At 35.6% G+C, this 15,014-nt stretch overlaps 3 protein-coding genes across 3 annotated transcripts; 2 read left to right on the forward strand and 1 right to left on the reverse strand.

The window, feature by feature from the left end:
• Positions 1 to 410: 410 nt before the first annotated feature.
• Positions 411 to 2,344, forward strand: msx3 (muscle segment homeobox 3). Its single transcript, XM_084391964.1, has 2 exons — positions 411 to 908; positions 1,412 to 2,344. The coding sequence occupies exons 1-2, from the start codon at positions 503 to 505 to the stop codon at positions 1,825 to 1,827; spliced, it is 822 nt and encodes a 273-aa protein (XP_084248090.1). The 5' UTR covers positions 411 to 502; the 3' UTR covers positions 1,828 to 2,344.
• Positions 2,345 to 3,836: 1,492 nt separating this feature from the next.
• Positions 3,837 to 6,320, reverse strand: znf511 (zinc finger protein 511). The gene is made up of 6 exons (XM_084391963.1): positions 6,056 to 6,320; positions 5,820 to 5,893; positions 5,187 to 5,388; positions 4,446 to 4,570; positions 4,098 to 4,280; positions 3,837 to 3,992 (listed from the first exon to the last, which is right to left on the reverse strand). The coding sequence occupies exons 1-6, from the start codon at positions 6,251 to 6,253 to the stop codon at positions 3,926 to 3,928; spliced, it is 849 nt and encodes a 282-aa protein (XP_084248089.1). The 5' UTR covers positions 6,254 to 6,320; the 3' UTR covers positions 3,837 to 3,925.
• Positions 6,321 to 7,907: 1,587 nt separating this feature from the next.
• On the forward strand, positions 7,908 to 14,798 carry adam8a (ADAM metallopeptidase domain 8a). Its single transcript, XM_084391965.1, has 25 exons — positions 7,908 to 8,054; positions 8,163 to 8,275; positions 8,363 to 8,436; positions 8,530 to 8,608; positions 8,703 to 8,779; positions 8,967 to 9,150; positions 9,310 to 9,375; positions 9,463 to 9,531; positions 9,634 to 9,803; positions 10,195 to 10,276; positions 10,397 to 10,530; positions 10,638 to 10,815; positions 11,169 to 11,258; positions 11,360 to 11,555; positions 11,728 to 11,794; positions 11,891 to 12,059; positions 12,157 to 12,234; positions 12,464 to 12,548; positions 12,658 to 12,772; positions 12,885 to 13,068; positions 13,196 to 13,231; positions 13,338 to 13,394; positions 14,213 to 14,284; positions 14,392 to 14,457; positions 14,603 to 14,798. Exons 1-25 carry the CDS (start codon positions 8,003 to 8,005, stop codon positions 14,645 to 14,647), a joined length of 2,538 nt encoding a protein of 845 aa, XP_084248091.1. The 5' UTR covers positions 7,908 to 8,002; the 3' UTR covers positions 14,648 to 14,798.
• The last annotated feature ends 216 nt before the right edge of the window (positions 14,799 to 15,014 follow it).

A 15,014-nucleotide genomic window follows, 5' to 3' on the forward strand; every position in this document is an offset into this window, starting at 1 on the left:
TATCTCCACTATCCAGCGTTTTTATAAAGAAAATCTCCCAGAAATTGTGGACGAAGAGGCCAAGGAAGTGGTTTGTTTCGCTGTATGTTTTCAATAAGAGTTCAGTTAATGAGTACGGAGGCCCGCTATACAGACATCCCCTCTGGTTAATTGCAACAAAACTTCTCAAATGGCTCCTTGCCTCCAAGACTGGAGCCCCCAGAGCAATCAATAAACCACCTCGGCAAGACAAGTATGATTAACCATGCAACATTTCTTTCAAAATCATTGTGACGTCTCAAAGAAACTTGTTTGACCAATCAGGACGAGCAAGCGGAAAGTCATGTGGGTGAAATGTAAAGCCGATTGGAGGGCGGCAGGGAAAAAAGAGAACTTTTGGAAGTTTATAGCTGCGAGTGCGCTCTGCTAGGAGAGGGAGGCAGGCGTCGCAAAAGCGCGACGGCAGAAGGGAAAGGCACTGGGGAACGAGTACAATTCAGGACGACTCACATATTCTTATTGTATGGCCCCTCTATCATCCATGATGAATTCTTTTCAAGGGCCACTCTCCCAAGAAGGAAAACTACAGGAACGCAAAAGTGCGGACAAAGAGGAGCAAACCACCGATAAAGCGACTGTCAAAGGATGTAAAGGCAAGGCGCAGAGTCTCCCGTTCAGTGTGGAATCTTTAATATCAGACAGAACAAGCACACGGACTTTATACACGTCATCTGAATCTGGTATTATATCTCCGACATCCAGTGCAGATGAGCGACTGAGGCTCTCGCCCATGGCTCTTTACGCAGACAGAAAGATCCCAGTGGAGAGCGTCTCCAACCTATCCGACTGCAAGAGAGGAGATATGGAAGAATTAAATGACAAGGGACAGTCCGGCTGGTTTCAGACACCCTCGTACACTTCTCCGCCAAGTGAGTTGTTCAGTGATGAGGCATGGCAATTATAAACATGAATTTTAATATATATATTATATAAATATAAATATAGGCCTATATATAATAAAGTTTATTTAGATTTGAAATTAGCTTTTTGTATGAAAACAAAACGACTGTGAGATGTGTAGAGGAAGGTCTTGATGTCATCCAAAAGTAGAATATAATTGACCAGTAGCCTACTTTTGCAAAGAAAAGCCTGCGTTGCAAAAACGCATTCCTTTTAAAGACAAATTTGTGGATGTATTTAATTTAAAGATAGGCTAGGCCTATTTTTTCATATCTGAATATATAGGCAATTTAATAGGCATTTCAAGCAGGCTAGGCTATCCCAATTTCGTATAGCCTTGTCTATATGATAATAGGCTACTGAAAATAAACGTGAAGCATAAGTGGAAAAAACAGGGATTCATTGTTATCAAGGCAACGTAACACAATTATTCTCAATTTAACATGTTTAATGTTTTATTGTTTGTTCGCAGGGCACTCAAGTCCACCTCCGTGTACCCTCAGAAAACATAAGAACAACCGAAAACCGCGGACACCGTTTACCACCTCGCAGCTGCTCGCTTTGGAGAGAAAATTTCGTCAAAAACAGTATCTTTCTATTGCAGAGAGAGCGGAATTTTCCAATTCACTCAACCTCACAGAGACTCAAGTTAAAATCTGGTTTCAAAACAGACGGGCGAAGGCAAAAAGGCTTCAAGAGGCCGAACTAGAGAAACTAAAACTTGCAACCAAGCCATTATTACCTGCGTTCGCCTTTCCGTTCCCACTCGGAACACACGTTGGTTCTCCACCCCTCTACGGACCGTCCAGTTCCTTTGCTAGACCTGCGTTACCAGTCCCGGGACTTTTCGGTGGGCCAGTGACCTACGGAATGTACTATTTGTCTTAACCGACTGAAGAACGTCCTTCAGTTCACCGTCTGCTGCGGTTCTGCCAGTCAAATGACGAGTGAAATAGCAAATATGTTTTCTTTAAAGAACTTCAGCAAATATACCAATTTAAAAGAATTTATTCTTGTGAACTACACAGTTTATTCCAAAAGTGAGAGTCCCCAAATTGGCTTTAAAAGTGCAATGAATCTTCTTCCCCTGAACACAGAAGACTTTATCTTGTATTATAAACAAGCAGACATAACACAGTGTGGCTGATTGTCTTAGTCTCAGAGAAAACAATTTCCAAGAGATTATTTCTACTGAGGGCACAGCCGATTTGGCAAGTGCCACTTGTTGATCAGCATCACTTGTTGATGGGTGATGCGCGAGAAAACACTGATCTGAAGTGTGGGGTCTGCCAGATCCAACAAAGCTCTTATTAAAGAAATGCCCTTATAATTAGGTTTTTAAAAGGTTTTTTTTTTCTAACTTAAAGAGCTTGTTGCGATTGACAGCAGAAACGCCTAGTAGGCTAAAAGAAACAATAATAAATAAATAAAAAAAACATTTAATTTCTTATGACATTACTCATTTCCATTAGCTTAGCCTATACCTGCAGCCAAATTCGGCCTAAATGGATAGTCAATTTGAGCCCACATTTTTTTAATGACCATGTATTTTAACGCAAACCAAATATTTTGTAGCACATTACAAAGATTGTAGGCTACCCAAATAGCTAAAAATTTACGAAATCTGCCAGTAGGTCTGCTTCACTTCTTTTATCCCCCCATTAATTTGACAGGCTACACGGTTTTATGTTCACATACGATGCTTGTTATTCTGTTGGTCTTTATTGAAGAGAAACTATGCGGAGACAAACAGCATCGTCTATTTCATCCTTTCACTGAACTTTTCCTACCAAACGTTTTTACATGTCGTTAGATAGCCTACAGAGAATATTTTGGCCTGTTTATTGATTTTTCGCCTGTTTAGGCATAATCCCTTCAGTAGACTACATGTATGCTAGTTTGCTAGGTTGTAAGATTAATGTCTAGATTTTTATTATTGTAAATACGCGTATATATTACCGATTTTGCATTGCCCTTTTGAAAAAAAAAAAAATAGAATTGCTGATATTTATACAGTGTTTACATTTATCTTCTGTAAATTATTGTATATTTTATATGTATATACAAATTAGAAAAATAATCTTTTGCATTAAAAAATAAATCTTCACAGAGACTGATGTGTACAATGTCATTATTTACAAGTAGCCTAGGCCTAAAAAAAAAAATACAAACTTCAACCTAATAATCCTCCGGGAGTTTTTTTTTCTTTCTCTCTCTCTTACGTTTCATAAACCTAAATAAAAAGCGCTAGCCTATGTTATTCACTGAGGTTTGTTACAGCTGTAAAACTGTGCATTGTTCCATGTATTAAATTGTTTAATGATGGACGATTACATAGTCTACATTTAATTTAAAAATAGGCCTAAGCGCAAAATGGGAAGCACGACCATTTCCAAGAGACACGAATAGGCTAATATGAATATAAAAAAATATATATATAAAACAGTATTTAAATTAAAAGATCAAACACTTAACGCCGAACTCTCGCGACCAAAATGAAAAACGAAAGATCCATATGTAGCCTACATTCCAAATGCTAGTCCTTCAGATAACCCTTTTATAGTGCTACAAAATCCAAATCCCGTCAAACCCATTCGAGAACACACATTCCTTCCAAAGCATCTCAAGTTTATAACAGGTCTTATGTGAGTTCCACAGTTCCACGTATTTGTGTCTGAAGCATCAAGCGAGAGCAAATCAATGTGCTATTCGTTGAAAGCATCTTTAGATCTCGAAGCACATAGCCTACACTTAATGGAATACATAAAATATGTATTTAAATTACTCAATATATGTGAAAATATTTTAAGATATTCTGCTTGACATTTGACTTAAATGTCTTGCCACAACTGCCTAAGTTTTAGATCTGATTAATAACATCAAAGAGAGAAGACACCTTTTTAAAGATTGCTTTTACAAGTTTTATTACAAAAATGCCACTCTCAACAAATTACTGCAATTGTTTGCATTGAATAAAAGCTTTGCCCTACTTCTTTCTTCTTCCTCTGAAGCCTCTGACTGAGCCTTGACCGAAGCAAATGGATGATGGAACTCTGGAGGAAAGATAATAATCAACAGACAGTTTTGATCACTGAGTCTACAGGGTATTGAAACTTAATCAAGTATTTATATGAATCCATGACCATGAATCCACTCACTTGTATGAATATTGTGGCTTTAGATTAGCTGCATGCATTGGTCCGGTTTCTGCTGTCTTAAGGCTTTTTGGATCTGGGGTCAGAGAGAAGTCCATGGACTCAAAGCTCTCTTGTTGTATAGTTGCTGTTTCAGAAACCTCCATATGTGCATCCTTCTGTTGCAGAGTCTTTTTTTCTCGTATTCTGTTGATTTGCGTATTAAGGTCATTAAAAAAAACCAAAAAAACATTCTAAAATGATTTTAAAAAGTAATTGTATGAGGCACTGAAATGACTGGATAGGAGTGCAAAAGTAGAATATCTATATTCTAAAATTGTCCACAATTTACAATCAGTATTAATTTCAAACCTTCCACTCTTCTTTGATTTGTCAAATCTGAAGTCTGCTGGATAGCTATGTGTTCTGATAAGATGATCTTTCCTTTCTTTGGTTGTTTTGAATTTCAATCCACATCCATCAACCAAGCACTCATACTGAAAAGCAATATTAACAGAACACAATCAGCAAAGCTGAATGATATTTGTTTGTTCAAAGAGAATGTGTATGGGGAGGAGGAAAAGTGTACTAATATTTTCTTTCACAAACGTTATTTCTTGTCCCTTTAAAATCGGTTTCAAGTCAATGAAACACGCACTGATTCTAATGTAACCTGCTGTTGAAACCAGTAGGTGGCAGCATTTCATAAACGTTTTAATTAATGGTTACCGGTACTTTTCTCTGTGTAAACGTATGAATATCAATTCTTTAAAAAATATGTAGTATTTCCATTGAGAGAGTAATATATTTGTAGTTTGTATGCGCTACAAAAATGTATGCATCATCCAATTATTTTTTGTACAGTAGATTTTCTTATCTGGTTGGTAGGCTATACATACACCCAAAGAATTCATGCAAGATTGCCTGCAATCAATGACACTCCAATTCTCATCAACTTCATCAAAGTGGTAAACAAAACTATTTCTAGCATGCATATAGTCTGTCTGACACATGCCACTCAAAAACATGTTATGAAAAACATAACCATAGCACTTCATACAACAACATGTATCACTCAGTACAGTCCTATGACCTATCTGGTGGTACTATTACCATGCATTGTTTCTCCGCCATGACCTGGAAGAGCGAGTCATGCCACTCCAAGATGTGTATCTCCAGCAGTCGGTTTGATGGAAATGAGCGCTTGCAGTTGGAGCATACATTTCGATGCAATGAATTGTAGTGGTGTTCATACCCTTCCAATGTGTCAAATAACTGTTTGCATCCAGCTATGTGACATCTAAACTCAGAGATACTGGGAAGAGGTTTGTGATATTAGTGATACATTTATCAAGGCAAGAGAATGTTCATCAAAATCCCCACTCCCCACTCATCCAAGCGACATATTCAGTAGGCACTAAACCTCATGAGATACATTGACATCACTTAATGATAGTACTAATAGCTACACTAATAATAATAGTAATCTAGCAAGTCACATAATGACAGCAACAGAGAAAGAATCACATCCAGCTGAACTAGAATAAATATACAAGGACATTTTATGAGCTGAACAACTGAGGTTCTTTATAGACACATGATAATTATTTAATAGCTTTAACAATTATGATGCATAACAATTATGATCTAAATGTGATCTACCAATTATTATTATGATTATTAATGATTTGTTAAGTAATTTGCCTAACTACAAAGCAATATCAATGGTGAAGCTTCATTACTCACGTTGGAGGTTGTTCGTCATATACAATAGCCGTCACGACGTCTCGTAGGTACATGTGCCTGTGTATGTCGCCATCCTGATGAAGAAACATGAGATAGGGATATTGGTAAATATCATCACCATGTGGTCATGCAGTTTCTACTTTGACACTCTTAAGTTAAGTAACATATTGAGAGAAAAACATGCAATTGTTTTTTTGAAGTGCAAAATTCTTGTCGACCAAATCGAATCTACTAACCTCAAAAAATGCATCTTCTACAGCAATGCGAACTCGTTGAGGTCTGAATCCAAAAGGTGAAACAGCAGTTTCATCCCTTCTTTCTTCTTGTTGTAAATCAAGACACGCGTATTTTCTATATTCAATCACCGGTATCTTATCTGCAAGAATTGTTGGTGTTACAGACCCCAACAGTTCAATTAATTCTGGTTGCAGCATTATGTCAACATACTCCGTTTATACGCCGCCATGCGAATCCGTGTCATCGCCCTTTCAAAATAAAAGCCGGTTGATGACGCAGATACGATTTCATGAAAAACTTGTAATTTTATTTTGATGCAAAACCAGTGCAATCTAATAAAAAAAAGTCTGATTTATTGTCTGATAGTCTAATATATATATAGAGATAGTCTAACAATACTGACAATACCTGCTGTAAACCTAATATAAGCATAAAAAAAGCTGAGAGAAAAACTGCACCTGCAGAAAATATCCACAAGATGTCAGTAGAGTCATTCTTGTTATGCTGTTCATCCATCATTTTCCAAACGGCTTGTCCAATAAGATCGCTGGGATGATATTGGATAAAATATTACTGACAAAAAAAAAAAAAAAAAAAATTCTTTTTAAATACTGACAACAAATGACCAATTTGAAATCATATTCGTTGTTTTTCTTATAGCACATGTGATACATTTTAACTACTACTATTCATGTCCTTGACCTTTTTTTTTTAAAGTGACCTTGAATTTCACTTTCTGTCCCAACTATACACTTTGGCAATATCCTTTTTGTAATAACGAACATAGCCTATCCTTAATGACATCATCCTTCAGGATATGACAAAATTTAATCTCAACACTTTTAGGCTAATGAATGGCTATGCTCTTCCTAATTTTGTAATTTAATCTGAATATCAGCATTTGTAATATTTAGTCAGAAGAAACAGTTCTGAGGTTAATTGATCTAATTATGTGTCTCTGGATAACAGTGATGTGTGACATTGTATTACCTTGAATATCATAGTTTTTATCATAGTCTACTTGATATTGAGGAATTTGTGGACACATTGAGGTTTTTAGATATGTGGAGTAGAAAAATATTGTTTTTATTTTGGAGTGAAAAGATCAAATTAGACCCTTGGGGTAAGCCCCCATAATTGACAGAGAAGCCATTAAGAAACATCATTTTAAATAGAATATATAATGTTTTGTATTAATGACACTTAAAATATATATGTGTATTAATAAGCAAAATATCAAAAGTAGCCTAATACATTATTATGTTTCATTCTTCACGTAATAAACACTTAATTAACACTTGATACACTTAGCAGCATATTCAACAATGATTTGACTGCACTGACACTATTGGATGAGAACTTAACTGAGCTGGACGATGACAACACTGTTTTCTGCAGAACTGATTTCGTCTTAGTTTGCATCATTGTTTCCGGGTTTTTTTTTTTTTTTTTTTGGTTATCACTATTTAAGCTGCTGAAACAATCTGTATCGTATAAAGTGCTATAGCCTGCAGGATATAAATAAAAGTGACTTAACGTTCTGATAAGGATATAGTTAGGCCTAATTGTTTTTGACAGTATTACCAATCAAACTATTTGCTACTTTAGTGATCTTAACCATATTCATTCCAGTTATGGAGTTGAAAAGATTGATGAACTACAAAAATCTACCATATTAGCATTCTGGGTAGGCTAGCCTATAGGCTACCTAGCCGGATTATTATTATTATTTTTTTTTACATCAAATTATTTTTCTATTGAAAATTTGCATTTGTTTCTTGAAAATACTTACACGTTTACTGGGCCGTGACTCATTAGTGACTAGTTTGCTGTTACCGGATAAGGAGGTCGTAATGTAGCCTATCGAGGCGGAGCATTAACTTTTAGTATAAGTTCCCACAGCAGCCCACCACGAGTCCCCGAGCAAGTCCACAGGACAGTGAACCATGCAATACACTGGAATATTTATATCACTGCTTTCTTTTGTTTATACATGGGGTGAGCGCACAGCATTATGAGGATTATTTTACAACGCGAATCATGTTACATCGCGTGATGTGCTTTTAACTTACTGCTTTTAACTAACTTTATTGACTGTTGCTTTAGAGAATCTTGAGGCAGCGAATCCAGCTTTACCTCATGTGATGCGCTATGATGTGGTGCAACTCCGACCTCAGGCACTGAAAGAGCGAGTGAGAAGGAGCGCCTCTTCTCTCAAGGTTCGCTCTTTTTCAGACTATTTTTGCAGATCTCTTGGGATGCTTGATTCGACTTTTATTCATGCATGCTTGCTTTCACCTCTTTAGAGATATCCTGAACAACTTGAATATGATTTGACTGTAGATGGGAAGAACTTAACAATATCTCTGCACAGAAATAGGTGAGAATGTGACAATATTATAACAGCTTATGCTCTAAACAATGAGTGTCTTGTATTCACACTCAGTATGAATACATTTTTTTTTTTTCACAGGGAGCTTTTAGGAAAACATTACACCATGTCACATTATACCGAAGATGGAATTTCAGAGACAAAGTCTTCAGACAATATTGTATGTTCAAAAAGTAAAACAGCTTAATTCTGTCTGATATAGTATGTGAATATTGCTGCTTAATATTACATTGTATTCTGTTTTTTCACTTCAGGATCACTGCTACTATCAGGGACACATCCAGGATCTTGAAGACTCTTCAGTCAGTGTTGGGCTTTGCTCTGGAATGGAGTAAGGATAATGTTAATTTTAAGCAACTTTTGTTAATTCTAAAGGCGATTTTTGTGGATTTTGCCTGTAATTAGTTGCTTTGGATAACATTGTCTAGTGTAAATGACTACATGTGTACTATATGTGCAATATCGGCACATAATACATTTCGCCCTCTTTGAAATATTGTATCTTCTTTTTTTTGTAGAGGGTTTCTGAGGGTGAACAATCAAGTTTACTTGATTGAGCCCCTAGAAGAGTCTTTGGATGGGGACCATGCTATTTACAAGCAAGAGCATTTAAGGACCAAGCAAGGGGCCTTTGGATACATTAATGACACAGTCTATAACCTTGGCCCAAAGTCTAGCGGGCTGTATAAAGGCAAATATATGGTAATGATATTATAATGATCTCTTGTTGAAATCTGATTCATATTGGACTAGCTCCTTATTTCATTATTATGCAGAATGTTTAATTTGTACCTACTGTCTATTTATAATGCATTTACCATTAAAAGTTTTATGACAATGACTTTTTCAACTTTCCTTCAGAAAAACAAAGTCCCCAGTGGAGGACAGCGGATCATTGAGATGGTTTTGGTCGTTGATCATACGGAGGTATGAATGTGGTTTAAAGGAAGAAATATCTTGATTACTAATGTGTTGTGTTTATATTGTTAAAATATATCTGTACATTTTCTTCAGTACAAGAAATATGGGAGTTTTAAGAAAATTGAAGCAAGAATGATGCTGGTTGCAAATCACGTAGACAAGGTATGGTGGTATTATTACAAGGTATTATTAAATAATAGGTTTTGCATGGTATGGTTTTTAAAGTAATAATTATTGAATAAATACAACTTTTTTCACTTTCAGCTTTACCGACCGTTAAACATACGTGTCATGTTGGTCGGACTTGAAGTTTGGTCTCAAAGAGACTTGATTGATGTCAGCAATATACCAAATCTTACTCTGGAACGGTTTTTACAATGGCGTCAGGATAGCCTGCTCAAAAGAAAGAAGCATGACAATGCCCATTTTATTACGTGAGTCACTGACTGCTCATCTTAATCAGTTTCTGTGCTGAGAATGCCACATTTGTACTCACACTGAACACTGTTCCCTTTAAAATGTGTCTCACCACAAGCTTTAAACATCTATTTTTATTTAGTAATAGAAAATAATATTTTAAACAGGCACCTTGATGAAAGCCTGTTTGTGCCGATATGCATTGGTGTTTTTTAATATGTAGCCCTGCCCTGAAAATAATGGCTTTTTAAAAGATAAAATCTATGTGAGTGCCTGGATATTTGATCTATTCTATGCGTTAGGATCCACATACAATTATCTATTTTGATTTTTAGAAATTTTATTTGTGGATTTTTGACACAAAAAAAAAACATCATTTAATGACTTAAATTCTCTTTTTTTATTCAGTGGTGTAGATTTTGATGGATCAACGGTTGGGTTGGCGACAATGTATGCTATGTGCTCTCCATCCTCCGGTGCTGTGAATGAGGTATTTTTTGAGAATATGTTTATATATGTAAATCAATAGATTAAGAAGTGCTACATTTCTAATGTTTGAAATAAAGCTTTGGTTGTGGTAAATAACATAAGATATTTTTTCTTTGCAAAGGACCATAATAAAAATTGCATTGCAGTGGCTTCTACCGTTGCACATGAAATGGGACATAATCTGGGTATGTCACATGATAATCAAAACTGTGGATGCTCCTCTAACAATGGCTGCATTATGCAAGATATCATTGGGTGAGGCTAATTGTAAATGCAAACATTTATACAATGGCAGAAGATATAAGCAACTGCAGTTTAACTCTTCCTCAGAACCTTCATTTTCTTTCATATTCTTCCAACAGGCATATTTACCCTGATTCCTTCAGTACTTGCAGTCAATCATCCTTGAGGACATTTTTGCAGAACTATGACAGCAGCTGTCTGCTAGACGTGCCGAATGAGGGTGAACTATATGGAGGCCCAGTTTGTGGAAATGCTTTTGTTGAAAAAGGCGAAGAATGTGACTGCGGAACTGTTGAGGTTTGACATGTTGGTTTTGAAAATTTCCAGATGAGTCAACTCAGTTTCTCAATGACAGCTTAACATCACTAAAATAGAAGTGTGTATTTGAGTAGCCTATAATATATACACTATTGTGAATTTTTAAGTTTTTGACATTTTTAAATGTTTTATTGAATATAGTAAAAATACAGTAATATTATGAAATATTATTACAGTTTAAAATAAAGGTTTTCTATTTAATATATTTTTAAAAATTTAATTTATTCCTGTGATGGCAAAGCTGAATTTTCAGCATCACTACTCCAGTCTTCAGTGTCACATGATCCTTCAGAAATCATTCTAAAATGCTGATTTGCAAACAATGATTTTAGGAATGCAACAATCCCTGCTGCAATGCCTCCACCTGTCGACTGACCGAAGGTGCCCGTTGTGCACATGGAGAGTGCTGCCACAATTGCCAGGTATCAGAAAAGCCGCCCACCAGGCTTCACAAGAAGACAACTGATAATACATGTGAAAGTAGATTATTGCCTTAATTTCTGTCATTCATTCTCCCCTCTAGCTGAAACATGTAGGTAGCCTGTGCAGAAAGAGTGCTCACGACTGTGATTTGGATGAGTACTGTACAGGAGAGTCGGTCTTCTGTCCTGAAGATGAGTATAAGATGAATGGACTCCCCTGCAATTATAATCAGGGCTACTGTTACAATGGACAATGTCCAACACATAAGGAACACTGCAAGATGCTGTGGGGATCAGGTACTAGTCTCGCTGAGCGGGATTACATGGCATTTTGGATGTTTTATAATGCATTTACAAAAACTTTAACATAAAAGTCTTACAACTTATATACTTGTACAACTTTTATATAGAAATTTATAAATAATTAATGAAATTAATTAATAAAAATCAATATCTTGTATATGTTTAGATGCTGAGGTGGATGCTGACACCTGCTTTAACCATAATGTAAATGATGGAACCTCCAAGAGCACTGAGTAAGTGTAACTTAACTCCTCTTTGATGGATAAAGACTAAAAATTGTATTTTGTTCATTGCTTTCTAATGACACAATGGTATTCTAAATCCTAAAGGCACATGAAATGTGGGAAAATATACTGTTATGGGGGAAATAATTTCCCCATAACCAGGAACAAATATGAAATAAATTTACCATCAAAAACCTGCTACATGGCTGTGGATCCCTCGCCCACAGAAGACTTAGGGATGGTTCCAGCAGGCACCAAATGTGGCACTAATAAGGCAAGTAAATAATGTCCAGTACATTGCCTTACACAGAATACAAAGTGTACAAAACCTTTAGTTATTTATTCTTTTTTTTATGTTTTCCAATCAACAGGTGTGTTACAACAGCCTGTGTCAAGACATTAGTATATACGGCACTGAGAACTGCTCTGCTAAATGCAACAATCATGGGGTGTGTGATTTTCTTTTTCAGTTTTATATTATTTTAAAAACTTAAAAATTATATTTTTAGAAGAAAAGCATTAATGCAATGTTTGTCATGCTATGATACTGTGATGTTGTGAAAAGCCATGTTGCTCAAATGTGCATGTGAATATATTCCCTTTCATATTTGCTTTATAGACGGATAATTTTTCAAAGCATAAACACATGTAAACATATTACTGACTTATATTTTAAAGGTGTGTAACCATGAGAGGAAGTGTCACTGCGATCCAGGCTGGGCACCACCCTATTGTGATGTCCAACTCTCAGAACTTTCAAAAAGTAAACCAATTACATCCTTACCATGACTGTACAGTACTTCACGTAATTCAATTATTGTCCATGCAGTACTAATTCTGTGCAATTTCAAATGTGTGATTTTGATTTACAGCAAGAAATGCTGTGATAATTGGTGTGTCTGCATCTGTAGTCATCATTGGACTGGTCATTATTATTGGAGCACTGGTGTGTTACAGGAACAAAATAAGAGAATTTAGAAAGAAAAGGTAGGATCTGTTTCCTAACTGTCAATAATGACCTTTCAATGTCTGTTTTCATTTCAGTAAAAATATTATACTATTAAAGAAGGACATTCTATTTTAAATTATCTTCTAAAAGGTCTTTGAAGGACATCCACACTTCCTCAGGCCAGTGCAATCCGGCATTCCAACCAGGAAGTGCAAAGAACAGCCCCAGATGTGCAATGCCACGTATCAGTCAACCAACTTTCCTTGACTCATCCACTACTCTGGCCTGCAAACCTCTCTATTCTCCGGCTACACCCTGGAGACCAGCACCACTGGTAAAATGATTCATTTAGCACTGAAATGAGCTGTTCAGTTTGTGCTTCACATTAAAAGAGCATTTTAGGATGAAGGAACTTCTGAATATATACTGAATTCCTGTCACTTATTTCTCACTATGCACAGCCTCCAAAGGATGCACCACAAACTAGGAAAGAACAGGTAGTGAATCTTATCAAAAAAATACTTTGTAATTATAAGAATCTATTCTTGACTCTATTCTTGACTGTTTAAAAAATATATATATAATATGTCCATATTCAATTAGATTGTGAAACCCTCTGCCCCACCTCCTGGCATTTCCAGAAACATTTATCCTGCTCAGGTGAGTCCTAAAATATCTTGATATACACTTTTAAAAAACAAAGGTTTCTCAAAGAGCCTTTCAGTCTTTCTTAAACAAACTGTTCTTTTTCATAGTGTGAAGAACATTTTAATAATCTTAAAGGATATTTTTGCACTATAAAGAACCTTTTGTGCAGTGGAAAGATTCCATGAATGTTAAAGGTTGTTTATGGAATCATATATGCCAATAATAACCTTTAATCTTAAGATTGTACACTACCGTTCAAAAGTTTGGGGTCAGATTTTTAAAAAGAAATTAATACATTTATAAAACTTTCTATTTAAAATAAAAGATGTTATTTTGAACTTTCTATTCATCAAAGAATCCGTCAATACTGTAAATGCATGCCAATTTCCACAAAAATATTAAGCAACACAACTGTTTTTAACACTGATAAAAAGAATGTTTCTTTGGCACCAAATCAGCACATTAGAATGATTTCTGAAGGATCATGTGACACTGAAGACTGGAGTAATGATGCTGAAAATTTTGCTTTGCCATCACAGGAATAAATTACATTTTTAAACATATTAAAAATAGAAAACAGTTATTTTAAATTTCAATAATATTTCACAGTGTTACTGTTTTTGCTGTATTTTGATCATTGGCCATAGCCTTGGTGAGCATATGAGACTTCTTTCAAAAACATTAAAAAAAAAAGTTGACCCCAAACTTTTGAATGGTAGTGTATTATTAAATATAATTGTTAGTTCAATGTTGGTTGCTTTTAATGCCTTCAAGCTCATTGCAGAGGAGACATAAAACAGAGATAATATCATGTCTAAATTTTGTTTCAGGAAAAAACTCTACTGCCACCATCTAAACCACTTCCTCCATCAAGACCATTACCGCCACTGGTGTCTAAACCTGTAAGAAGCTAATTTTTGATGACTCATTTAACAGAAAGCATCCAACCCTACTAACATACTATAAATACCAACCAAAAATAATATCCCTTCTTTTTTTGAACTGATAGTCAAAACAGCCTCCAGTGCCTCCAGTGAAACCTACTGGGATACAGCCAGTATTCACTCCACCTCAGGTACAATTTTACATTTTGCTGTTCACTTATAAACTATAAAAGCATTTTCTCAAAAACTGCTGATACTAATTTCTTCAAGCTGCTTGACATTTCAGTTGTGTGAATAAATGTCAGTGTTTTGAAAGCTCTTTTACATTCACCGTAGGTAATCCAGAAAGTTGCACTAAAACCTCCTGCCAGGCCAAGATGATCTGGAACAGTATTAGTTACCATGAATCACTGGGAGTTCCATAAGAACAAGTCTACGAGCTGAACAAAGCTCATCTTTCTTTGTGATATTGCTCTGAATAACAAGATGAAGTTAAGGATGGTAAAACAGAATAAAGCATTTGCACTCTAGGAATCGCCTGTGTTACACTTTTGGTACAACTTGTTTGTAATTTCTTTCCTTTATTGTACTTTGGCTGTCTTTGCTGTTTATTTATTTTTATATTTTACAGTAAGTTCAGTTTGTATCTCCCTGTAAATCTACATCACATTGCAAGAGGCATCCTGCAAAGAGGCTGGTGCAATTTCTCAAACATAATTCATCCTGGCTTTAGTGATTATCTTATATT

The sequence above is a fragment of the Rutilus rutilus genome (assembly GCF_951802725.1).
Source record: "Rutilus rutilus genome assembly, chromosome: 20".
Classification (NCBI taxonomy): domain Eukaryota; kingdom Metazoa; phylum Chordata; class Actinopteri; order Cypriniformes; family Leuciscidae; genus Rutilus; species Rutilus rutilus.

Bases quoted from the DNA above. Each gene is read 5' to 3' on its own strand.
- adam8a (XM_084391965.1), top strand. From the start codon at position 8,003: ATGCAATACACTGGAATATTTATATCACTGCTTTCTTTTGTTTATACA. The intron at 9,532-9,633 runs GTATGGTGGTAT...TTTCACTTTCAG, and splicing joins TTGCAAATCACGTAGACAAG to CTTTACCGACCGTTAAACAT. The intron at 12,773-12,884 runs GTAGGATCTGTT...ATCTTCTAAAAG, and splicing joins AGAGAATTTAGAAAGAAAAG to GTCTTTGAAGGACATCCACA.
- znf511 (XM_084391963.1), bottom strand. From the start codon at position 6,253: ATGCTGCAACCAGAATTAATTGAACTGTTGGGGTCTGTAACACCAACA. The intron at 5,894-6,055 runs GTTAGTAGATTC...TTTCTTCATCAG, and splicing joins TAGAAGATGCATTTTTTGAG to GATGGCGACATACACAGGCA. The intron at 5,389-5,819 runs GTGAGTAATGAA...ACCTCTTCCCAG, and splicing joins TATGACGAACAACCTCCAAC to TATCTCTGAGTTTAGATGTC.
- msx3 (XM_084391964.1), top strand. From the start codon at position 503: ATGGCCCCTCTATCATCCATGATGAATTCTTTTCAAGGGCCACTCTCC. The intron at 909-1,411 runs GTGAGTTGTTCA...GTTTGTTCGCAG, and splicing joins CTCGTACACTTCTCCGCCAA to GGCACTCAAGTCCACCTCCG.